Source organism: Pelmatolapia mariae, linkage group LG17, assembly GCF_036321145.2.
Source record: "Pelmatolapia mariae isolate MD_Pm_ZW linkage group LG17, Pm_UMD_F_2, whole genome shotgun sequence".
NCBI classification, from domain to species: Eukaryota; Metazoa; Chordata; class Actinopteri; order Cichliformes; family Cichlidae; genus Pelmatolapia; species Pelmatolapia mariae.
The window spans coordinates 36,424,745-36,451,188 of record NC_086242.1 but is presented as its reverse complement, the minus strand read 5'-3'; the positions used below and the strand labels follow the sequence as shown (position 1 = coordinate 36,451,188).

General features: G+C 41.0%; 1 protein-coding gene across 1 annotated transcript in view; it reads right to left on the bottom strand.

Moving 5' to 3' along the window:
• The window catches only part of LOC134646719 (NXPE family member 3-like), a 76,736-nt gene extending 54,593 nt beyond the window's left edge, over nt 1-22,143 (bottom strand). The window contains exons 1-3 of the mRNA XM_065469467.1: nt 22,033-22,143; nt 5,847-6,281; nt 2,985-3,277 (exon numbers count right to left, since the gene is read on the bottom strand). Coding sequence (XP_065325539.1) covers nt 2,985-3,277; nt 5,847-6,281; nt 22,033-22,143 — 839 coding nt within the window. The remainder of the gene's footprint in view (nt 1-2,984; nt 3,278-5,846; nt 6,282-22,032) is intronic.
• Between the last annotated feature and the right edge of the window lie 4,301 nt (nt 22,144-26,444).

Below are 26,444 nucleotides of genomic sequence, written 5' to 3'. Positions count from 1 at the left end.
CCACACCAGTTTGCATACAGAGCAAACAGGTCGACAGAGGACGCCATAATAACAGCTCTTCACACAGCCCTCACACACCTGGACAGTAGTAACAGAATGCTGTTTGTGGACTTCAGCTCTGCCTTCAACACAGTTCAACCCCACAAACTGGTTAATAAACTAAGCAACTTAGGACTCAGCAGCTCACTGTGCAGCTGGATATTGGACTTCGTGAGCAACAGACCCCAGAACGTCAGAATGGGAGAGCACACCTCCCCCACCCTCATTCTGAATGTGGGTGTCCCACAGGGATGTGTCCTCACTCCCCTCTTATACTCACTTTTCACCCATGACTGTTCACCAATCCACACCAGTAACACCATTATAAAATTTGTTGATGACACCACCGTCATAGGACTGATCGACAACAACGATGATTCAGCCTACAGAGAGGAGGTTCAGCATCTGAAGCAATGGTGTGACGACAACAACCTGTATCTGAACACAGCCAAGACCAAGGAGATGGTAATCGACTTCAGAAGAACAAAGCGATCTGAGCACTCTACCCTCTACATTGATAGGGAGGAGGTAGAAAGGGTAGAAAGCTTTAAGTTCCTCGGAGTCCATATCTCGGCCGACCTTACCTGGTCCACAAACATCTCCCACCAGGTAGGGAAAGCACAACAAAGGCTGTACTTCCTCAGGAAACTACGTCAGGCCCAATTACCCCAAAGACTGCTAGTAAACTTCTACCGCTCCACCATCGAGAGCCTTCTGACTTACTGCTGCACACTCTGGTTCAACTGCTGCACCGCGGAGGACAAGAGGAAACTGCTGCGGGTGGTGAGGGCAGCAGAGCGGGCAATCGGCACTTCACTAACCCCCCTCAGAGACATCTATACTGGCAGACTTCAGCAGAAAGCCAGCACCATCATTAAAGACCCCTCACACCCTGGACACTCACTCCCCCCCCCCCCCCCCTTCCCTCTGGTAAACGTTACAGGTCCATCAGGTCGAAGACAAACAGACTCAACAGAAGTTTTTACCTACAGGCTGTCAAACATGCCCTACCTCCACCCTGATAACTGCACTGCCAACACTCATGGACATTACACCTTATTTATAAATTGTATTTCTGTTTATACTTCAATGCAACCAACACCCCTACCTCTTTAAACTGTATTTATTATAACCTTATTTAGTATAGTTCCAACAGCACCCCCCCACTCAATGTGCAATATCACCCCCCCCCCCCCCCCCCCCCCCCCCCACACACACACACACTCAATGTGCAATAGCACTGATTACACTGCACCTCTCAATGCACCTGCTAGTTAGATGGCATGTATGTGTATGTATATAGATGTAAGTGTGTATGTGGAAATATGTGTGTGTATGTATGTACGGATGCATATATGTATATATACATTTAAGTATGTAAGTGCGTGTATGTTTGCAGGTGTATGTATAACTTGTACATATCTTTCTTGTGTAAATGTAAATTTGTCTGTTATTGTGTAAATACTTGCGCTATTGTGTACTTCACACACATGGAGAGATGCCAAACTGCCTTTCATTGTTCTTGTAACAGTGACAATAAAAAGCTATTCTATTCTATTCTATTCTAAAATAATGACAGAAACCAGATTCTTACTTTGAATGGCATTACCTTGACCTCCAGTAACACTGTGAGGAACCTTGGAGTCATTTTTGACCAATACATGTCCTTCAATGCACATATTAAAAAAATATGTAAGACTGCTTTATTTGCGCAACATCTCTAAAATTAGAAATATCCTGTCTCAGAGTGATGCTGAAAAACTAGTTCATGCATTTATTACTTCCAGGCTGGACTACTGTAATTCTTTATTATCAGGCTGTCCTAAAAACTCCTGAAAAGCCTTCAGTTGATCCAAAATGCTGCAGCAAGAGTACTGACAGGGACTAGAAAGAGAGAGCATATTTCTCCTGTTTTGGCTTCCCTTCATTGGCTCCTGTTAAATCCAGAATTGAATTCAAAATCCTGCTTCTCACATACAAGGTCTTAAATAATCAGGCCCCATCTTATCTTAATGACCTTGTAGTACCATATCACCCTATTAGAGCACTTCGCTCTCGCACTGCAGGCCTACTTGTTGTTCCTAGAGTTTTTAAAAGTAGAATGGGAGGGAGAGCCTTCAGTTTTCATGCCCCTCTTCTTTCATGCCCCTCTTCTGACGTCACTTGGATGAGTGACGAAACGTTTCTCCCACAAAACGCTACGTCCAGATGAACAGAATCAACTTTTGGAGATTTACTTTCCTGGATGATTGAGAATGCATCAAGATGTTTTAAGATTAGACTTAAAACTTTCCTTTTTGGTAAAGCGTATAGTTAGGGCTGGACCAGGTGACCCTGAATCCTCCCTTAGCTATGCTGCAATTTCCATCATCAATTGAGTAATTCTTATTCAGTCACCTTTCCTACTCACTACGCATTTACACACCTCTCTGTACTTAATCATTAGTTATTAATTTCTGGCTCTCATCCACAGCATGTCTTTCATCCTGTCTTCCTTCTCTCACCCCAACCGGTCGCAGCAGATGGCCGCTCCTCCCTGAGCCTGGTTCTGCCGGAGGTTTCTTCCTGTTAAAAGGGAGTTTTTCCTTCCCACTGTCGCCAAAGTGCTTGCTCATAGGGGTCATATGATTGTTGGTTTTTCTCTGTATGTATTGTTGTACGATCTACTGTACAATATAAAGCGCCTTGAGGCGACTGCTGTTGTGATTTGGCGCTATATAAATAAAATTGAATTGAATTGAAACTGTACAGTGTTAAATAGGCCAATACTACTGTACTTTAATGTTGGTCACAAGTTTTACTTCAAGAGCCATATATTTAATGAGGTGGTACTCATTGAGAAAAGTTTGAGAACCACTGCTCTGGACAATCTGCAGAGGGAGAGCTAGCGAGACCTACGCTGCATTTGGCTGCACTGCCTCACCAACAATACTGGTAATGCTCACCTCTTAAAAAGTTTCTCCATGGTGCTAATTTTTTCTTGATATCCTCCATTGAAGTTGTTGATCCTGTCATCACAGCTCAGCTCCTTTGGCTTGTAGCAGAACCATGGTTCACCTGTACGGAGGTCAGTGTAGTTGCACACAGGCTGCTGGGTAGGACGCAAACATACATTGCAGGTGGTAGTTTCAGTGACTGAGCCGGAACGGAACTGACTCTTGAAGAAAATCCTATCAGGATGTTCTTTGTTCAGCCTGTGCAGCTCTGTGACTGCCTCACTGGGGTGAACCAGTGTTACCTGGTAGGACAAAGTCAGATCAAAGTCAAAATCTGAGTTTTACAACCTGGGTTGTATTCTAAGAAGTAGGTTTAGCCAACAATGCTGAGTTTGGTAACCCTGAGATAAGAGAAACTTTGAGTTTTACTCTGATTTCACTCGGATCATATGAATGAGGAAATGAGACTGATTAAAATGAAAATTTTCTTCTCTCTTCATTTTCAAGACAAAGATCATAGTCCGCATTGACACATAGCCTGTTCATATTCCTTGGTCAACTGGAATAAAATGCAGGCTCTGCTCTTTATTTACCCATTGCCATGGTGAATCGTATTACTACTACTACTACTACTGCTACTACTGCCCATCACATCGGCCACCAAAGGTAGATCTCCAGAGATTTCTGTACTGGGCCATTCTTTCTAGATAGGCCCAGGTGTAGCCCATCATTTATGTTACTGCCTCAAGGTCTCATCGCCAGGTGTTTCTTGGGTGGCCTCTATTTCGCTTGCCTTGAGGGTTCCACCTGAGAGCCTGCCTGGTGATGGTTAGCGGTTTGGGTAAAGCATGCCCTACCCAGTGCCATCTTCTCTTTCTGATTTCTTCCTCTACTGGGAGTTGACAGGTTGTTTCCCATAGTTTGATGTTACTGATTGTGTCTGGCTAGCGAATGTGAAGAATCCTTCTGAGACAGCTGTTGAGGAATGTCTAGATTTTTTCTATATAAGGTTTTATTTGTCTTCCAGGCTTCAGCTACGTACAGCAGTACTGACTTCACGCTGGAGTTGAACAGTCGGATCTTTGTAGTCAGGGTCAGCTCTCTGGATGCCCAAATGTTCTTGAGCTGGATGAAGGAGACTCTTGCTTTGCCAATCCTTGCCTTTACGTCTACATTGGTTCCATCTTGCTGGTCAATGATGCTGCCTCGGCAGGTAAAAGAGTGTACTTCCTCCAGAGGACTCCCACTAAGGATGATTGGGTTGTTATTATTGGAGTTGGTCTTAATGATTTTGGTCTTCTCCTTGTTGATGATGAGTCCAACTTGTGCTGATGTGGCTGCCAATATGCTGGTATATTCTTTCATTTGACCTGGTTCGTTCTGGCTTGCTGCACTTCTCAGACAATTTCTTGGTGATGTCATAAAGCTGTTTCATGTTACCATTGTATGCCGCCTGTTCGGCTTCAACTGCCAGTCCATCTATTTAGAGCATTTCTAATGCTCTTCTTCACTGCTCTGTGGGATTCTGCATATTCCGCTTGGGCCTTGGCTTTTTCTGCCTTAGTCCTGCTGTTATTAACTGCCGCCTTCTTGCGTATTCTCCCTTCTAATCGTATTACTGGGGCTCCAGTAATAATAGCTTTTTTTCTCTATTCATGCATGTACTTGACTCAGATTAAACTTACTTAGATCAGCTGAACAGGAACTGAAACAGGAAACTCAGAGTTGCTGATCTCAGAGTTAATCAAATCCTTTTTAAAAAAAAAAAATAGATCCCATAGCCGCAGTCAGAGTGTGGTTGCTCTTTTTAGATAATTTTTTGTCAGAACCTGTGACATGTTACATGGAGCAAAAAATAAAATAAAATGTAGGATAAAAAGGTTAGTTTGCAATAATGTGATGGATTTACAGTAAAGCATTGTGCTGGAGAGTGTTGGGATTTAAATATATATTCTTAATGCTTATTTTCTGATTATATTGTTTTATGTATTTTAATAAGGGAGGCCTTTATAAACCAGGCCCAGAGGTGACAAAGAAGTAGGTCAAAGGGTGAGAAGTTATGAGAATTTGTATAATTATGATTAAGGAACTGACCTCCCAGCCCATTGTTCCTTCAGTGGGCTGGTTTCAGTCATTATGCAAATGTACTGTTTATAAGATTTGGGGTAACCTGCAGTCAGCTGAGACTGAAGAAGTCACTTGGATGAGTGACGAAACGTTTCTCCCACAAAACGTCCAGATGAACAGAATCAACTTTTGGAGATTTATTTTCCTGGATGATTGAGAATGCATCAAGACGTTCCTCCTTGGATTTTCTCATGGACACCCTCCCCTCCGAGTCCCACGGTCTGTGACTCTGATTCTAAGCAGCAATATTCTAATTCTTGTTTAGTTTTGATTCCCTGCTTTCTTGCACACACAAGTAACTGTTTCCCCTTTCTTTTGCAGCTTCTCACGGTCCCAATAATGGCTTCCAGAGCATTTCAGTTCCTGGTTTCCTCGGCTTTGAGTTATATTTTCATTCCCTTGTTTGGTCCTGGCCATTTATGTTAAAGCAATAAATCTCTACATAGTTCCTGAGAATTTCGTATTGAGTCTGCTTTTGGGTTTCTGCTGTGGATGTGAACCTTGGTTCATGACAGTCTGTACTATTTCCACCTCTGCGTGTATGTCACAATTCAAAACTTGACACTTAACAAATTCAGTTTTAACCTTATGAAACTTATCTTTGATCAACTTTTTATCTGTAGTTGCTTATTCTGCTGGAAACAACAGTTAAGTAAGTAAGCCTTGCTTTAATAAGACCTTACTTTTGTGTAAAGGTTCAATTTTTACAAAAATAAGGGAAAATTTAAAACTGCCTTGTATTACCTCAACATGTACACTTCCTTCCCAGAGTAAGGTGAATGCAGCAGAGTAGGCGCTATTAAGATAATCCTTCACTTGTCCTGCCACTCCTGCACCAAGAGCTGTGTTATACACACGGGTAAATAAGACGTCTCCCCCAGAACTCTTTGGATTGCCCTGGGCATCAGAAATTTTAATCAAAACCTCCAGCTTATCTCCTACATGCCACTGTCCCCCCTCCCTCTTTGGTATAATGGTGAAGCTGCTGTGGGCTGGATCACTGGTCTTCCTCAGGGAATGAGGTGATGATAATGGTGGAGTTTGAGGCCAAGCGATGGACTCTAGTAGGAGGTTTTCTTCATGAGGCTCTTTAGGAGACAGTGATTTTAACTTGCAGTATTCATACTGCACGTACGGCAGAGTGGCAATGCTTGCTCCTCGGATATCAATTATGGTATTCTGAAATGGGAAAACAGTAGTGACGAAGATGCAAATAAGTAATACTAATGTAAAATATCAAAATATTATAAGACAATATCCAAACAAATATCTCTCTCTCTCTCTCTCTCTCTCTCTATATATATATATATATATATATATATATACACATATACATATATACACACACACACATATATATATATATATATATATATATATATATATATATATATATATATATATATATATATATATATATACATATATATATATTAGGGGTGTAACAATACTCGTATCGGTATTGAACCGTTCGATACAGTGCTTTCGGTTCGGTACGCATATGTATCGAACAATACAAAATATTTAATTTATTTTATCAACTTTTCTTCTGACGATGCTGTCTGTGTTGAGAGCTCAGTGAATCTGCGTTCGACTACTCCGCCTAGGCTGCACTGTCGAGCGCAGATCCACTGAGCGCAGCGCAAGCTAGCAAGACGCTGCAACATGGCAACTGCCTCAACGCTAGCTGAAATTGAACCTCCCCCACTCTCATTCACATCTGGCGTTTGGAACTATTTTGGTTTTCATGTGAAGTATGACCCTGATGGACAAAAGTAAAAGAGTATGTCGGATGTGCCACGCAATGCTCAATTACATTGGTGGGAACTAGTGCGTTAGCGCAGTTAGCTCATTTATGTGTTGACGCCGTCCAGCCCCACCATATAGATATAAATATATATGTTGTGTTGGGAAGGCTACTTCACTGCTACTGTCCACTACAGATTACATGCCCCAAAATGTATTTTGTAACGTATTCCGTTACGTTAAGTATTCTGAATACTTTGGATTACTTAATATATTATCAAGCTTTTTACAACTACATGAATGTAATATTGCTGTGTGATTTTTTTACTATTACTGAAGGTTACTCGCCATACCAATACCAACTAGATTTTTAAATCTTAATATAAAATGAGTAACAGTAGGGTGGACATTAGGTAAGGTTGCACTTTTTGCAGCGATCTTGTATAGAAAACTATTTCGCGCGTATATAAAACAGATCCACTGCTGCGAACCGTAGTAAAGGGACCTCTGGCTAATACGTCGGGTTCCGTGTTGGGCTCGTGGCTGAAAACTAGCTTTACTTTGCTGTCTGGGTCAACTTTGCTAGCGAGAGACAGAGAGAGGCATTGAAAGGCTGCTCCAACGAAACTTTTTGTTTCAGAGAAAAACATAAACACAGTGTACAGTCAAGTTTTAGTAGCTTACTTACAACTGGACTACACTGCCCATAAGACTACATTCTTGAGGGCTATGCTTGTAACACTCTGCTTATTGCCTTCATATTAAATAATTTTTTGAACAATAATTTTTAAAAATATTTCTTCACGTCATTATGCGGGCCACAAGTAGAGGTGACATGGGCTGCGAGATTGAGACACAGGCATTAGAGCCTCTTAATGCGTGTTTTGTTTGGGTTTCCACTAGCGTGGAATTACCAAAAATAGAGAGGGCATAGCCTAACATATGAAACAGGAAAAAAACGCCATGTCATCCATTTGTTTCAACAAAGTAAATGTATTCTGAACAATGTAACGGAATACAATTACTCATATTTTGTATTTTAAATACGTAACAGCGGTACATGTATTCCGTTACTCCCCAACACTGTACATATATATAGTGTAGACTTATCCAGTATATAGTTAAATATGTCAATTGTCTGATTATATGTTGATATCATGTGCAAATTATTAAATAGTATTGAGGGGGGTAGAATTCAACAAGTGTAAACTTCATCTTATTCCTTTTTGAGCATGTAAATTGTGCGATATATGGAGATATTCATGACAACTTGTTGGCTATAGCTCATGTGGTAGAGCAGGAAGGTTGGTGGTTTGATCCCTATCTACTCCAGTTTGCATACCAAATATCCTTGGGCAAGATACCCAAGTTGCTCTCCAATCCATCCTTTGGAGTATGAATGTGTGTAAATGAAATAAAAAGCACTTATATAGAAAAAGTGACAAAATGGTGGTGGCTAACCAACCGGACATAGTGGTGGTAGACAAACAGAAGAAGACGGCTGTAGTGATCGATGTAGCGGTTCCGAATGACAGCAATATCAGGAAGAAGGAACACGAGAAGCTGGAGAAATACCAAGGGCTCATAGAAGAGCTCGAGAGGATGTGGAGGGTGAAGGTAACGGTCGTCCCCATGGTAATCGGAGCACTAGGTGCGGTGACTCCCAAGCTAGGCGAGTGGCTCCAGCAGATCCCGGGAACAACATCGGAGATCTCTGTCCAGAAGAGCGCAGTCCTGGGAACAGCTAAGATACTGCGCAGGACCCTCAAGCTCCCAGGCCTCTGGTAGAGGACCCGAGCTTGAAGGATAAACCGCCCGTAGGGGCGAGATGGGTGTTTTTTTTTTTATGATATAGATGTGTCTGTGTGTATAACTAGACTTTATGCATATTATATAAGGTGTGGCTATATAAATATATGTACAGCTCTGTGTATATATGTTTATGGACAGGCATGCAATGTAGTGACAAGGATTGACAAGAACTAATATTGCATATGAGAAATATTGCACATAGAAACTACCATAGTGTATTGTACGCTGCATGTAAGGAAGGAAAGTAGCCTTGCAGGGAAGGAAAGACTTGAATCTCTCATGGTTAGGGGTTGGGGGAGGGTGTGTTTGCACAACAAAAGCAGGAGAACAATGGAGCTGAAGACCTGTGAAAATATCAGCGGGGTGCCAAGAGGTGTTAGGGTCGGGGGAATTTACGCAAATTTGCGCAGGCTAGTAAATCTAGTAGTAGGGACTTGCACCAGGGAAAAAAGGCTCAGTAATTCTAGTGTTAACCTCCTAAGACCCAAACTCTTCCGCAACATGCATTTTTAATTTCTCTTTGATATTTGGACATATTGGGGCCCAATGAATGTAAAAACAAAGAATTACCAGATTTTTTTTTTTACCTAATTTTTGTTTCTAAGAAAAATGAGAGCCACATATTAGGATATTCGTTTAACATTTTGATAGAACAGTAGCAGTATAATGTCCTCGTAACTGGATATCAGGCCCTTGTAGAGCAAAATTGAGTATTTTGGTCTAAATAACCCAAAATGTGATGTCCACATATGTGGACCTCAGGTCCTAGGAGGTTAAAGGTTTTTCCCTTCATCCTTCCTTTGGAATACCAGCTTTCTGAATGAATACAGCCATGCAAGTCCCCTATCAACACACACAACGAGGACACACAGTATTAATGTTTATACCAAGATGCAACTTTCTTCTGTGCACTGTTTCCATGTCTTGTCTGTTTTTATGTTTTAAAATGAAAAATTTGAAAACAGACAAACAAATAAAGAAGTCCTCACCTCCAGAATGTCCATAATATATGTCATGAAGATGATGGCAGCCAAAAGTAAGACGATGCAGCCATACGTCAGCCTTTTATAAACTTTAACCTTCATGATCAGAGTACAGTTCCAATTTCTAGCAGCACTGTAGGACTGTGACTGGGAGTGGTGGGGTAGTGGGTTGAGGGGAATGGGGTGGAAAATCAGACTTGGTCAAAAGCAAGACATGTAAAATCCTGTTAAACTGATGCTTAACCAAAGCACTCAGTCTGTGAGTCCTGCATTTGGGTCCTTCCTTCTGCACGCCACACAGCACTTGCCATAACAACAGTGGCGGTCCTAGCCTGTTTGGCGCCCTGGGCGAACACTCCCTCTAGAGCCCCCCCCCCCCCCCCCCCCTCCCCCCAAACACACACACACACACACACACACATAAAACAAATTTAGGATTGTACATTAACATAAAACTGTTGTCAGGACCATACTGAATTTCACCAGAGAAACACACACACACACATACACACACACACACACACACACATAGTTGATGAGAGAGAAGCTGTGTCCCAAAACGTAGGCTGCATCCTTCGGCGGACCCGGCCTTCGCAGTCTACGTGGGCCGGGTCTTTCGAAGACCGAGAAAGCCGGAAATGCGAGGCTGTGAAATGGAACGGTCTAGCCTTCAGATTTGCGTCACCGCTGTGTCAGTTGAGTTTAATAAACTCAGCCGTCTGCTCCTTACTATCTAAAATATAACAGGACACTTGCGTAAATTCTCGACTGTCTCACACTTCTGTTCAGTTTGCTGTTTGATGTTTATTCAGCTGGGTGAAAATCCCGGAGGAACCCACACGATGGATTATTAAAGTTTTATTTAATCTAATAATCTAATAACTTTGATCTCAGCCAAACCGAATTACTCTGGAACAAATAAAACACAGAAAAAAGCCAAACAATTACATTTTTAGTAGTGATGTCCGGATTGATTCTGAAATATCGATTCCTCCGATACCAGTCATTTATGTTCTAGAATTAATTCTCATATTAAAATATCGATATTTTAGTAATTTAGGGTAAATTTGTAGTTTATCATTAACAGGGACACAGTGGAAAGAAACTATATCATTCGGATTGTCTACATTGGAAGAAACTACTTCCTCTTCCGCCTTTCATAGTCATGTGCGAAATACGGCTGTATAAATGTGTCCACTGTAAACATGCGCACTCACAACAATGGCTGAGTGTAAATGGAGTCATGTGTGGACGTATTTTACATCCACAAACAGCCGAGACGTGGTTTGCAATACATGTGGCAAGAAAGTGAGGTGTTGTGGCAACACCACTAACCTCGTCAAACCCCTCAGAGTAAATCATATCACAGAATATGATGAGCGTATGTTGAAGCGAACTGAAGTGGAGGAGAGGGACAGGTGCTGCTAGGGCGAGACAGACATTTCTCGCGGAGTCCTTTAGTGCTGCAGGCAGGCAACGTGTTCAAATAGCGCACAACTTCAGTTTTTTTATTTCTATATGATGAATTCTGCATTATTAAGTGATAAGAACAAGTAGTCTGATGTCCTGTAATCATGATGACGCTATAATTTGAGATGCAATAAAAGATACGATAAATAAAATAAGTTTTTGTACAAAATATCGGTATCGGATAAGTATCGTTGATACCACCCTGAATATTACTTGGTATCGGATCGGAAAGGAAATCAGTGGTATCGCACATCACAAATTTTTAGATCATCTGAGTGACTTATATATCATGTTTAACCTGAGTAGTGAAAGACAGCGGGGGTCTGAAAACGATGAAGCCGGGAGTCCGCTGCTCTTGCTGTAGTCACTTTTAAATGTTTTCAATCATGCTTCGATCATACCTCCTTAACGCTAACTGTAGCACATCTGGCCCAACATCGTCCATCAGCAGCCACCGTGTACAGTCATTAAGAATGTCCTTGCACCTTGAGATGAAAATCCTCCTGAGGCCGCATTTGTAGACCGATTATGTCACAGCGACACGACAAAGGCTGTCCAAATTCGTAGACTCCTCTGAATGCAGCTGACAAATTTGTCCTCCTTTTCCCCAAATTTGAAGGATGGGTCAGGTGTGTCCTTCGTGGCCCACCATATCCCAGCGAAACTCCAGGCAATGGCGGCCGCTACTAAGTTTTAAAATTACGGGAGCTCAAGGGTCACTAGAGCTGCCGAGAATGGCAAACTCCTGGCACATCATTTTCAGATCACCGCGGTCTTTCACTACTCAGGTTAAACGTAATATACAAGTCACTTAGATAACCTAAAAATGTTATTGTTTGGCTTTTTTCAGTGTTTTATTTGTTCGTGAGTAAATCGGTTTGGCTGAGATTAAAGTTATTAGATTAGATTAGATAAAATAAAATAAAATAAAACTTTATTAATCCCCTGGGTGGGTTCCTCCGGGGTTTTCACATAACTGCATAAACGTCAAACAGAAGTTTGATTCATGTTTGTAGCTGTAATGTGACAAAATGTGGGGAAGTTCAAGGGGACTGAATACGTTTGCAAGCCACTGTAAAATATAACAGGACACTGTTGTAAATTCTCGACCATCTCACACTTCTGTTTAATCAGAAGTGTCAATTTTTTTGGAATTCCACGTGAAAGACCAATACAAAGTGGTGTACACTTGAGAAGTGGAACGAAAATCATACATGATTCCAAACATTTTTTTACAAATAAATAACTGAAAAGTGGGGCGTGCGTAATTATTCAGCCCCCTGAGTCAATACCTTTTAGAACCACCTTTTGCTGCAATTACAACTGCCAGTCTTTTAGGGTATGTCTCTACCAGCTTTGCACTTCTAGAGACTGAAATCCTTGCCCATTCTTCTTTGCAAAACAGCTCCAGCTCCGTCAGATTAGATGGACAGCGTTTGTGAACAGCAGTTTTCAGATCTTGCCACAGATTCTCGATTGGATTTAGATCTGGACTTTGACTGGGCCATTCTAACACATGGATATGTTTTGTTTTAAACCATTCCATTGTTGCCCTGGCTTTATGTTTAGGGTCGTTGTCCTGATGGAAGGTGAACCTCCGCCCCAGTCTCAAGTCTTTTGCAGACTCCAGAGGTATTCTTCCAAGATTGCCCTGTATTTGGCTCCATCCATCTTCCCATCAACTCTGACCAGCTTCCCTGTCCCTGCTGAAGAGAAGCACCCCCAGAGCATGATGCTGCCACCACCATATTTGACAGTGGGGATGGTGTGTTCAGAGTGATGTGCAGTGTTAGTTTTCCGCCACACATAGCGTTTTGCATTTTGGCCAAAAAGTTCCTGTCTGTCTGTCGGGACAAATGCCCTTTTCTTCGGCGTTTTGAATGAAAACCGTTTTTTATGACATTTCTTGACCAAATAAGAAAAGTGGCGAATTTTGGCTATAATGGCTTGCCATAATTTTAGTCTTCTGTCTGGCGTTTTGTCCACGGTGCGCGAGTTTACGCAACCAGTGGGGCCCCTCTTGTATCTCGGTGGCCACATTGCATAATGTTCCAGCGCGCCACACACCATTAAATCAACACTTGGAAGCAGATAAGTTATATCATACACACTGTGTGAATAAACAGTGAAGGGGAGCTTTAGGTGCCTCGTGGCAAAAAGTGATTGTCTGCCAGAAAGCAGTGTTGCAAACTCCTCAGTAAGGAAAATCACTAAGAAGTCGTTAAATAATATCATCGCCTAATTTGCATAATTGGTCATGCTAAATGCATTTCGAATATATTTAGAACTACAAATTAATTTTCTTTTAGCAATTATTGTATTTTTTAATGTCACAATTCCAATCCTGCTCTTTTATCCAGGCGTGGACCGGCAAAAGTGACCCGAAATAGGCACTCTGGTGGAGTTACTTTGTGTGTGTTTTAAACCTTGTGATCCACAAAACAACATAACAGTAAAAGTAAGTAAAGTAAGTAAAATTTTATTTATATAGCACCTTTCAAGATAAAAATCACAAAGTGCTTTACAGAGGCAGAAAACAGACTTTAAAATCCAAAACAAAACAAAATTAACCAAAAGCGAGTTTAAACAGATAGGTTTTTAACTGCTTTTTAAAAGACATGAGTCCACAGATCTCAAACTCAAAGGGAGCGAGTTCCAGAGTCTGGGAGCCACTGATACAAACGCTCTGTCACCTTTTGTTTTTAACCTTGTATGCGGGACAACCAGCAACCCCTGGTCACAAGACCTCAGGGACCTGCTGGGGTGATAAGAAAGAAGAAGATCACTTAAGTAAGTTGGAGCTACACTGTGCAGGGCCCTATAAGTCATGATTATGATCTTAAATTGGACCCTGAACTTGACAGGGAGCCAATGCAGCTGAATCAGCAGGGGAGTGGCATGGGAGTGTTTGTGATGCTTTGTCAGAAGCCTAGCAGCAGCATTCTGAACGCCTTGCAGTTGTTCCAGGGAGGCATTACTTAAGCATATAAAGAAGGAATTACAATAGTCTAAGTGGGATGAAACAAAAGCATGAATAATCATTTCCAATTCAGAACATGACACAATGGGACTCAGCTTAGCGAATGGTAAAAACAAGAGCGAACCAAAGATTTAACGTGTGTGTCCAGCGTCAGAGCTGGATCAAATGTAACACCAAGGTTCCTAATGGATGATTTAATATAAGAAGCAAGAGGGCCTAGATTTTTAACCACGAGGGGAACAAATTTCTCAGGAGCAAAGACAATGACTTCGGTTTTATCAGCATTTAGTTGAAGGTAATTACCAGCAAGCCAATCTCTAACGGAATCTAAGCAGGACAGCAAGATTTGGAGCTTAGAAACATCAGGTGGCCTGAAAGAGATATATAGCTGAATATCATCTGCATAACAATGATATGAAATATCAGAGAAAGAGCTAAGAAGTTGCAGAAGAGGGAGTACTGCTTGTTGACAGTATGAGCGATATGCGCTTTCATGTCAAAAAGTCGTCATAAATAAGTCTCCAATAACACCAGAAAAAGTTGCCATTTACCATAAGGGGATCTGAAGACACGTTAAATATAGCGACAAAGTCGCCAAGTTGGCAACACTGCCAGAAAGTAATTGCCGTTGTCGTGCCACAGTAGTTACTGCCCCATCTACGAGAGCACGCAAAGTTGGAGTCACTTGCCCAGCTTCATTTCTGTATGCTATTCTGCAGTCGTTGCAATAAAGTGTAAAAGGTGGAAAACAACAGACTCGATTCGTGAATGCATTTTAATACTAATTTCGTGATATTATAATGTGCAGTGCAGACGACTGTAAACTGTACACTGAAATAACCTGCTGGGAATTGTTTGTACAGACAAAGACTTTGATACTTTAATACTGTAAAACCAGACGGGATCATGTCAACACATCACTCTCCGGTGAATTTATCAATTCAATTCAATTCAATTCAATTCAATTCAATTCAATTCAATTTACTTATATAGCTCCAAATCACAACAACAGTCGCCTCAAGACGCTTTATATTGTACAGTGGATAGATACAGAGAAAAAACCAACAATCATATGACCCCCTATGAGCAAGCACTTTGGCGACAGTGGGAAGGAAAAACTCCCTTTTAACAGGAAGAAACCTCCGGCAGAACCAGGCTCAGGGAGGGGCGGCCATCTGCTGCGACTGGTTGGGGTGAGAGAAGAAAAACATGATAAAGACATGCTGTGGAAGAGAGCCAGAGATTAATAACAGATATGATTCAATGCAGAGAGGTCTATTAACACATAGTGAGTGAGAAAGGTGAATGGAAAGGAAAAACTCCATGCATCATGGGAATCCCCTGGCAGCCTATGCCTATTGCAGCATCACTAAGGGAGGATTCAGGGTCACCTGGTCCAGCCCTACCTATATGCTTTAGCAAAAAGGAAAGTTTTAAGCCTAATCTTAAAAGTAGAGATAGTGTCTGTCTCCCGAATCCAAATTGGAAGCTGGTTCCACAGAAGAGGGGCCTGAAAACTGAAGGCTCTCCCTCCCATTCTACTTTTAAATACTCTGGGAACAACAAGTAAGCCTGCAGTGTGAGAGCAAAGTGCTCTAATAGGGTGATATGTTACTACAAGGTCATTAAGATAAGATGGTGCCTGATTATTTAAGACCTTGTATGTGAGAAGCAGGATTTTGAATTCAATTCTGGATTTAACAGGGAGCCAATGAAGGGAAGCCAATACAGGAGAAATCTGCTCTCTCTTTCTAGTCCCTGTCAGGACTCTTGCTACCGCATTTTGGATTAACTGAAGACTTTTTAGGGAGTTTTTAGGTCTTCCTGATAATAAAGAATTACAGTAGTCCAGCCTGGAAGTAATAAATGCATGAACTAGTTTTTCAGCGTCACTCTGAGACAAGATATTTCTAATTTTAGAGATGTTGCGCAAATGGAAGAAAGCAGTCTTACATATTTGTTTAATATGTGCATTGAAGGACATGTCTTGGTCAAAAATGACTCCAAGGTTCCTCACAGTGTTACTGGAGGCCAATGTAATGCCATCCAGAGTAAGAATCTGGTTAGATACCATATTTCTAAGATTTTCAGGGCCGTGTAAAAGAGCCTCAGTTTTATCTGAATTAAGAAGCAGAAAGTTAGCGGCCATCCAGGTCTTTATGTCTCTAAAACATTCCTGCAGTTTAACTAATTGGTGTGTGTTATCTGGCTTCATGGACAGATAGAGCTGGGTGTCATCTGCATAGCAGTGAAAATGTATGCTATGTCTTCTAATGATACTGCCTAAGGGATGCATGTATAATGTAAACAGAATTGGTCCTAGCACCGAACCCTGTGGAACACCATAATTGACCTTAGTGTGTGAAGAGGACTCTCCATTTACATGCACAAATTGGAATCTATTAGATATGATACAAACCACTGCAGTACAGTACCTGTAATACCTACAGCATGTTCTAATCGCGCTAATAGAATACTATGGTCAACAGTATCGAACGCTGCACTGAGGTCTAGTAGGACAAGCACAGAGATGAGTCCACTGTCAGTGGACATAAGAAGATCAAGCAAGATGGTGCACCACCACATTATGGGTGCTAGGTCCGAGCATTCCTAGATAAACAGTTTCCTGGAAAGTGGATTGGTCATCGTGGGCCAGTTGAATGGCCCCCAAGGTCTCCCGATTTGACCCCCTTAGACTTTTATCTTTGGCGTCATCTGAAGGCAATTGTCTATGGTGTGAAGATACGAGATGTGCAGCACCTGAAACTATGGATACTGGATGCCTGTGCTGGCATTTCTCCTGCGGTGTTGCTATCAGTGTGTGAAGAGTGGGAGAAGAGGGCTGCATTGACAATCCAACACAATGGGCAGCACATTGAACAAATTTTATAAGTGGTCAGAAACTTGTAAATAACTCATGAAAGAATAAAGTTACGTTGAAACCAAGCACACCATTGTTTTTCTTGTGACATTACCAACAAGTTTGATGTGTCACATGGCCCTCTTCCTATTTAAAAAACAAAAGTTGTATCCAAGATGGCTGACTTCTAAATGGCCACCATGTTCACCACCCATCTTGAGGAGTTTGCCCCCTCGCATATACTAATGTGCCACAAACAGGACTTTAATATCACCAACCTTTCCCATTTTATTACGGTGTATCCATATAAATGGCCCACCCTGTACTGTGATAAAGTCTACTCTCCACTGCTGTGTAATCAATTATTGTAAATGTAAATGCTATCAGAAAATGATCAGACAGGAGAGGGTTTTCAGGAAACACTGTTAAATGTTCAGTTTCGAATACCATATGTTAAAACAAGATCTAGAGTGTGATTAAAGTTGTGGGTGGGTCTTTTACATTTTGAGAGAAGCCAATTATCCTGGGTGTACACTTCTGTAATGCACATTACCGATGTTATCACAAAGGAGTTTATTTACAATATAAATCAGTATAACCAATAACCACAGTAATTTTGGAGATGATGTCTTCCTCCCAGCAAAAGTTATGAAGGGGTACAGATTTTATCAGGCTGTGTGGAAGCGTCTGCCAAATTGGTATAATGTGTAAAAAAGATGCACAGAAATCGATTATTTCTCCACAATAATTAAATAGATTCAACATATTTCTTCAACAGAATTGCAGACTGCACAGATGGTACCTTCCCAAAGGAAAAAGTACTATAGCTTACTAGGGTATATTAGACTTAATGGTTACTATATACAGTAATGGACTTCTATACATTCTACATCAGATTAAAACTTTGGGTGTAAGATTCAGATAATTATTTATTAAGAGCTAGACATTTTAAATGAGAATAAGAAAGACAAGTATGTCTTTGTGCCCCCCTTTCCCTGTTAATACTAGTGATGTGCGGATCGATACTGAAATATTGATTCCTCCGATACCAGTCATTTATGTTCTAGAATCGATTCTCATATTAAAATATTGATATTTTAGTAATTTAGGGTAAATTTGCAGTTTATCATTAACAGGAACACAGTGGAAAGAAACTATATCATTCGGATTGTCTACATTGGAAGGAACTACTTCCTCTTCCGCCTTTAATAGTCATGTGCGAAATACGGCTGTATACGTAAATGTGTTGCAGCCCCTGGCGTGCGCACTCACAACAATGGCTGAGCATAAATGGAGTCATGTGTGGACGTATTTTACCTCCACAAACAACCGAGACGTGGTTTGCGATACATGTGGCAAGACAGTGAGGTGTTGTGGCAACACCAGTTACCTTGTCAAACACCTCAAAGTAAATCATATCACATAATATGATGAGCGTATGTTGAAGCGAACTGAAGAGGAGGAGAGGGACATGTGCTTCTAGGGCGAGACAGACGTCTCTCGCAGAGTCCTTCAGTGCTGCAGGCAGGCAACATGCTCAAATAGCGCACAACTTCAGTGTTTTATATGATAATTCTGCATTATTAAGTGATAAGAACAAGTAATCTGATGTCCCGTAATCGTTATGAAGCTATAATTTGAGATACAATAAAAGATACAGTAAAAAAGTTTTTGTATCGGATCAGTATCGCCGATACCACCCTGAATTTTACTTGGTATCGGATAAGAAAGGAAATCAGTGGTATCGCACATCACTAATTAATACCCTACCTGTCCCCTTGGCTAAACTTTGCTAGACCCGCCCCTGCACAGTTACCAGCTGTCAGCTATGTAGAAAAGGATCCTGATGTAGAAAGTAATTTTGAATAAATTCTAACAACAGCTTATCAAGCGTAAACATGCTGCTGTTGTTCACCGCTGGTTTCCTCTTTTGGTGCAAAGCAAGCCAAAAACAAACAAGAGAGACGGGACTTGCGACAGAAAAGCCGATCAGCTGATCATTGACAAGTTTCATGATTGAAGTAGCAACAGGAGAGGGAGGGAGAGAGAAGAGGCAGTGGCTCCATATATCGGTTGTTAAGCTTAAAATGGGAATGCTTTACAAACATTCAGAGATGAACTTACACACTTGCTTTACTTCTCTCTGGGATAACGTTCTCGGAGATGAAATGCCGGTTTGGTAACAAGGCTCCAAATGCTCAACCAGACCGCCGACAGGTCTCGCATGCCACAGCCGCTCCTATCACGTGTGCAACTTCATAAAGATAGATGTAACTTTTGATAGAAGACTCAGATACACATATTTATGGCTTTATCTTATAGAATTCAATATCCCTGTGTTGAGCAAACAGGTTTTAAAGCTGTTTGAGTTAAGATTTTCAAGTTATTCACATGATGTAAACCTATACTTTGTTTTATGGGAGAACGCCATTCAAATGCATGTAATAGCAAGAAACGCGCTGTCTTGGCGAAATAAAGCGTTTTTGTACAACTTCATAAAGATAGCTGTAACTTTTAAAAGAACGCTCAGATATTCCTATTTATGGCTTTGCCTTATAGAATTCAGCATCCCCTTGCGGGGGAAATATCTGTAGACTGTTTAATAGACTGCTTGTATTCCTGTTTGTAACCACTGCCTGTTTTTCACGAAAGATTTGGATTTCTGACTTTAACACAGCCTCTGCGTGTCCTCCCTTTGTGTCCTCTTCCTCTGTGAATGTGTTGCATGTGTGAATAGTGAATAGTTAATTGTGAATTGCATCAGCATTCATTCACAGCACATTTCAGAAGGATTCAGATTGATACAGTGATATTATAGTCAGAATTATCCTGACAGACTGCCACTGTAAATTATCTTTCATCAGGTAAATTTTAAAGTTCAGTATTTCAAAGCAGGCGTTATGAAGAATCATATTGGCATTAGGACTGTAACAATATGTACTTACAAAGTCAAAGTTTTTTAATTATGCTAGAATATTGGAAGACAATCAACTTTTAGTGTTTTCTGCATATTAATTATACTGAAATAGAGATGGTGACCGTAACTGTACAGAAGCATACTAAACAACTGACAATCTAACAGACATCATTGGCCTGAGCTGTCATGCACAGTGAGTCTGATCCTTTGCTGTGAGAGTCTGACAAGCATGTTTCTGGTCAGTTTGGAAGAAATAATATCACAATGTTGATCTTTTCTTCAATATTCCTTCTCTTTTACAACATAAACTGTGTGATCAAAGCTACTTATGTTCACAGCATTTAATAATACAATACAATACAATACAATTTTATTTATATAGCACATTTAAAAAACCACAGGTATGCCAAAGTGCTTCACAGAATGAGTTAAGAGCAATAATAAATACAAATATAAAGCACAAAATACAAAATACAAATAAAATATACTAATAGGCGGGTGACATAACTAACCAATAATACACCAGGCATAATAGGCACAACCCGAAAGGCTGAAGGTTAAAACATTATAAACAAAGTGGTAAAGATAAGTTGTGTTGAATCACTGCTCTAGATGTTGTAGGGCTGTCTTGGTTGACATGCCTCTACAATGTTGCATGGAGATCAGGGGCAGTACTCCTGGATTGGCAAACCGGTGTGGTGGTTTACCATCTTTAAAAATGGGGACCTGAGGGTGTGTTCCAACTATAGGGAAATCACAGTCCTCAGCCTCCCTGGGAAGGTCTATGCCAGGGTGCTGGAAAGGAGAGTCCTTCCGTTAGTCGAACCTTGGATACAGAAGGAGCAATGAGGTTTTCCTCCTGTTCATGGAACACTGGATCAGCTCTTTATCCTCTCAAGGATACTTGAGGGTGCATGGGACTTTGCCCAACCAGTCTACATGTGTTTTGTGAACTTGGAGAAGGGATTCAACCGTGTATCTCAGAGTGTCCTGTGAGGGGTGTTCCGGGAGTGTGGGGTGTCTGGCCAATTGCTATGGGCCATTCAATCCTTATACAACCAAAGCATGAGCTTGGCCCGCATAGCTGGCAATAAGTCTGACTCATTCCTCGTGGGTGATGGGCTCCGCCAGGGCTGCCCTTTGTCACCGGTTCTATTCATAATTTTTATGAACAGAATTTCTAGGCACAGCCAAGTGGCGGAAGACTTTCACTTGGGGTGGTCTCAGAATCTCATACATCCTTTTCGCCGATGATGTGGTTCTGTTGGCTTTATCGGGTGATGGCCTCCAGCTCGCTTTGGAATGGTTCGCAGCCGAGTGTGAAGCCACGGGAATGAAAATCAGCACCTCCAAATCTGAGGCCATGGTCCTCAACCAGAAAAGGGTGGACTGCCCACTCTGTGTCAGGGACCAGTTCTTGCCCCAAGTGGAAGAGTTTAAGTATCTCTGGGTCTTGTTCAGGTGTGATGGGAAAAGGGAGCGGGGGAGCAACAGACGGATTGGTGCTGCGGCTGCACTGATGCAGACGCTGTACCAGTCTCTTTTGGTGAAAAAATACCCGAGTGTAAAACCGAAGCTCTAAAATTACTGGTCAATCTACGTCCCTATCCTCACCCATGGTCACATGCTGTGGGTAGTGACCGAAACAACGAGATTGCGGATACAATCGGCAGAAATGGGCTTCCTCCGAAGGGTGGCTGGCCTTTCCCTTAGAGATAGGGGGAGAAGTTCAGCCATCCAGGCTTGGGCTGTTGCCCCCACGACCTGGAGCAGGATAAGCACAAGAAGATGGATGGATGACAAATAGACAGTAACTGGGTTTTTCCTCTCACTAAAAATGACAAAATAGCACAAGTTTTCTTTATCATTATGTTAAAAAAAATTTGTGCCACTAAATTATGAAATATAAAGTAAATTACTGGACTGTCTTTATCCACACAAACAGAACTTAAGAGGTTAGAATTCTCAATACTTTGCCAAATAATTGTTTACATCAACTTTCATTCATCGATTAACACTGAGTATTAAGTAGCTGCAAAGAGAAAATTGATTATTTTCTTCATGAATTTACCTTTCATTGTGTAATTGTGATTACACTATGCGAGTTAATGTGCAACATCAATTAATCGATACAACATTGAAACTAGCTTCGCCCCACTCACCTCTTCTTCATCCTGGGTCACCACACTCTTCTTACCCAAGCCACTATCCTCTGACTTTCTTTCCCTACAGTACCTCTTCCGTAAACTACGGGCAATCGTACCACGATTCATGACAGCACCTCAGCCACTTGTCCCACTGTCTGGGTTGTACTATGAGCTGAAATGGTTAGGCATCTCAAATTTCAATATTGTTGTATCACAATGTGCTCATCAAACTAAGAGATTTCAGAGTATATATTATTAGTAGTATTATAAGAATATTACATATAATTATAGTACATTATAAAATATTGTAATAAATATATCACAGTCGAAAAAATATCTATTTTTTTCTCAAATTCAAATGAGATATTTCCATTGCAAAAAAACAATAATTTGCTACATTTTTAAAAGCAGTTACCTTCATGAGTCATGTCAAATTACATTTATCATTTCTTTTTTAATCATGTAAACAAGATAAAACACTATTTTAAGGAGATATCATTACAGTAAAACATTTGATGCTTTGGTTCTATGACAGCAAGTTTTGTTACATAAAACCATTTATACAACATTGATTTTTGGTTCTCAGTATAAAAAAAAGAAAAAGACAAATTCACCTACACAAGATTTTCTCAATTGTTCTACCTCCAAATTTAGCCCGCAAATTTCACACTAAATAACACTTTAAACAAAAGAGTAACTGAAGGTGGGCTTAATGCGTCTATTACTAAAAACAAATTGTAGCAGAAAAAAAATCCAATGGGGGAGCTAAAAAAAGCAATGAACATTACTTAAGCATAAACAAATAAACACACATAAACACAAATAAAACAAAAATAAACTGTTTTTAACTCTTACCAGGAGATGAAATGCCAGCCTGATGAAGATGGTAATTTGAAGTGGATGGCCAGAAACATCAAAACCTTAATAAGCTATCAACTGTAGCCAATCAGAAGACAGGTTTGTCCATGACTGTGTCACATGATAGGTGAGAGAAGGGTGGGGGATGGGCGTAATTGGAGAGGCGATTGATGAGATGGTGATTTCTTTCAATTTCAAAGTCTCATATACCCAAAATTCAAGCAAAATTATAGTACATAGCTATATATAGCTACATTAAAGCAGGTGACACCATACTTTCACTCTCAGACCTCCAAAAAATAAGTGATTGTTTAAAACTACTTTCTCAGTATGTAAATATAAAACACCCAATATCCACCATTTGGACCTTTCAAGGTAAACAATAACACCCCACTGAATTGGCCTTTAAATGGTGTGGAACTTTGAAGGCTGAGCAAGGCTCTTTTTTGGAGAAGGAGAAATATCTATGAACACCACTGGATTCGATGAATAGGATGGTATTGTATAAGAGTTGCTTTAAGGCTCTAAACAAAAAATTAAGAGATAAAAATGAAAAGCGTAGTAGAGATCATTTTAAAGTTGGTTTTGATGTGACACCTGTATGTGGGTTGCTCTACAAGCCTCCATTGACTAAGAACACTGGTGATTTACAGTGGTGAATCTTACATGGTATTATTGCGGGTGATGATTTTGTATCTGTCATTAAGCTTGAGGTTTCAGATAAATGTCCTTTTTTTGTTCAATAAGAGAAACTATTTTTATTATTTGGGAATCCTTTTAAGAATGATAGAGAGAGAGAGGGAGAGACAGAGAGAGCAAGACGAGAGAGCCCTGAGTTAGCTGGGGAGGCACAGGGCCTCCCCAGCTAACAGCTAACCCCTGTAAGGGGTCCACAACCATCATCATCATCATCATCATTATCATATTTTATTTATATAGCACTTTAAAAACACACAAGGCTGACCGAAGTGCTGAACAACAGATCCAATAAGAATAATAAATAAGACAAAATAATAACTATAGTAATAATAATAAAATATAAGTAAAAAATATCAGTTACTCACTGAGTCAAAAGCTAGCGAATAAAAATAAGTTTTTAATCAGTGTCCCAAACAGAACATTCACTTTTATTTGTAGTTTTTTATTTACATCATGATTAAAAGCTACAATTTGTCATATAGTGTGTGCAGGCAGGGATGGTGGACCCAAAGTGCGGACTCATGGAGGAAAAAGTAATTAAACTCATTAACTAAACAGACTGGCAGACGGAACACGTATGGGATGAGGGATATCACAACACATACCAAGGAAAACACAGGGTTTAAATACAGAGAGGGAGCAATCAGGGAATGGGAGACAGGAGGGAAACACAGAGCAATGATGGAACACAGACAGAAACCATGTGGAAGTAGATTTCTTTTCTGTTGTATTAATCACATATGTAACTATATCACTTTAGTATAGTAAGATCACTCCTGACCCCAGTTTTATGCTTGCATGTGGAATGTAATTACGAGTGGGCCCCAGATTTTATCGCACCTTCATAGGAATTCCGTTGTAACGTGAAGGCATCTGGACATCCTGCTGTTAGGGAAGTGATCGGGGTCATTACTTTCCTTAGAATGGGAGGGGGGCAAACATGTAAGAGCTGTGGAATCTCTTTGTGTGTGAATATAAGGTGAAAGCACAGCAGCCATCATCAGAGACTGATTGGGTGTTGGACCATTGTCTCTCCATATTGCAATATCTTATTAAACTCACTTCTTGCTGATCTTGCTGATCGGAGCTGGCTTGGCCCTGGCTTATCGGAGAATTAAAGCGGAACCGGCTGTTCAAACCCCCATAAAGCTGCCCACTGAGATTGAATTGACGGGACGAGGTGCGGCTTCTCAGAAAGGGCTCACGGACGGGAGCATGGTTAAGAGCTTGGAAGCGATTGCGGCTGCAGTGAATACTCAGAACAACATCTCTGAGCGGATATTGGGACACATCAGGGAAGAATCCGCTCAAATCAACACCTATGGGCGGAAGCTGGAATACATCACGGATCAGTTGGCTGCAGTTGTGAGGTCTCAGAATCTGCTCTGTGAGCAAAAGAGTGACAAGACCACGGAATTGAAGGTAAACAACATCATGGAGAAACTAGCAGCTATCCAACAGGAGATGGAGAGATCAGTGTCGGAGTGCTAAAAAAGAGCTCGAAATTCTCATGAGTTGTTGGAAAAGAAAATCGCCATCATAATGCGGCTACCCCTCTAGCGCCAGCTGTGGGCTCAAGGCTGGAGCCGAACAAAAACTCCCTGATAACGACTGTGTTTAGTCTGTTCCTTCCCATTCCATGCAATGCCACCTGGGTTGGCTGGAAGACTGTTTACTTAGCCTGGCAGGGCGAAGGACACTGTCTCAGCAGAACTCTGGACACGCATACACATACATACACACTGATATGCACACACTCATCCCCCCCTTCCTTTCCAAACGCCTTCGATGCTTGTTTCCTGCGGGCGAACATGGCGGGTTTATGTGCCGCGCTGGAATGGTAGTGCTGTGCAGGGCGGCTGCTGTGCTCTCTTCGGATAACTCCTCACCCCCCACCCAGCCCTGTGGCTTGTCACGTGTTTCATAATGTTGTGCTGTGGACATTTATGTGCTTTTGTGCAGAGGAGTTTTTTTGTTTCCTGTTCTCGTGCTGTCCTACCATGGGAGCACAGCATGAGTAGAGGTCTCTTTTTTTCCTCTTGTACTTTCCCATTGTAATGTACATTTCAGTGTTTTTTTTTTTCTGTACTGCTACCGATCTCCGACTTGTATCCCCATGTAATGTCTGTATTGTGTGTGTAAGGTCGGGGGGGGGGGGTCCCATTCCACTGCAGGGCAACCTGCATGTGGCCAATAAAGCTTTGATTGATTGATTGATTGATTGATTGATTGATTGATTGATTGATTGATTGATTGATTGATTCAAATCATGCTCACCGAGGTGTTTGCAAGTTATTGTTAAAATTTTCAGAAGACTAAAAACTCTAACATTGAACCCAAAAGACTAGAAATGCTAAATAATGACAAAAATCAAAGTTAAATAATCATGTAAAACTTCAATGACCCAGGTACCCTAACAACAGTTACCCAGGTACATCAGCACGTGTGTTAACAACATTGTGCCCACCACACACGTCGTAAAGTTCCCCAACCAAAAGTCCTGGATAAACCATCTGGTATGACACATGTTGTCATACCAGATGACATCATGAGACACGGACCTTCAAAGTAGAACAGGAAACACACCAACAGAACTCTAGACATGAAAACTTAACAGAGACTGGGGAGACAGAACATAGAGGCCTGAAATGCAAGACAGAAAGGCACAAAGAAAGCACAACATGGAACAGAGGAAGCCATATAACAAAACATAAGATCTAAAACTAATAGCCATAACCAAGACTAGGGTAATAATAGCTATAATGATCAAACCAGCACAGCAAAGGATTCAGAACATAAGCCATAATATAAAATACAAATGACTCAAAAATGCTGGGTCACAAGGACCAGAACTGTGACAGCACGTGGAG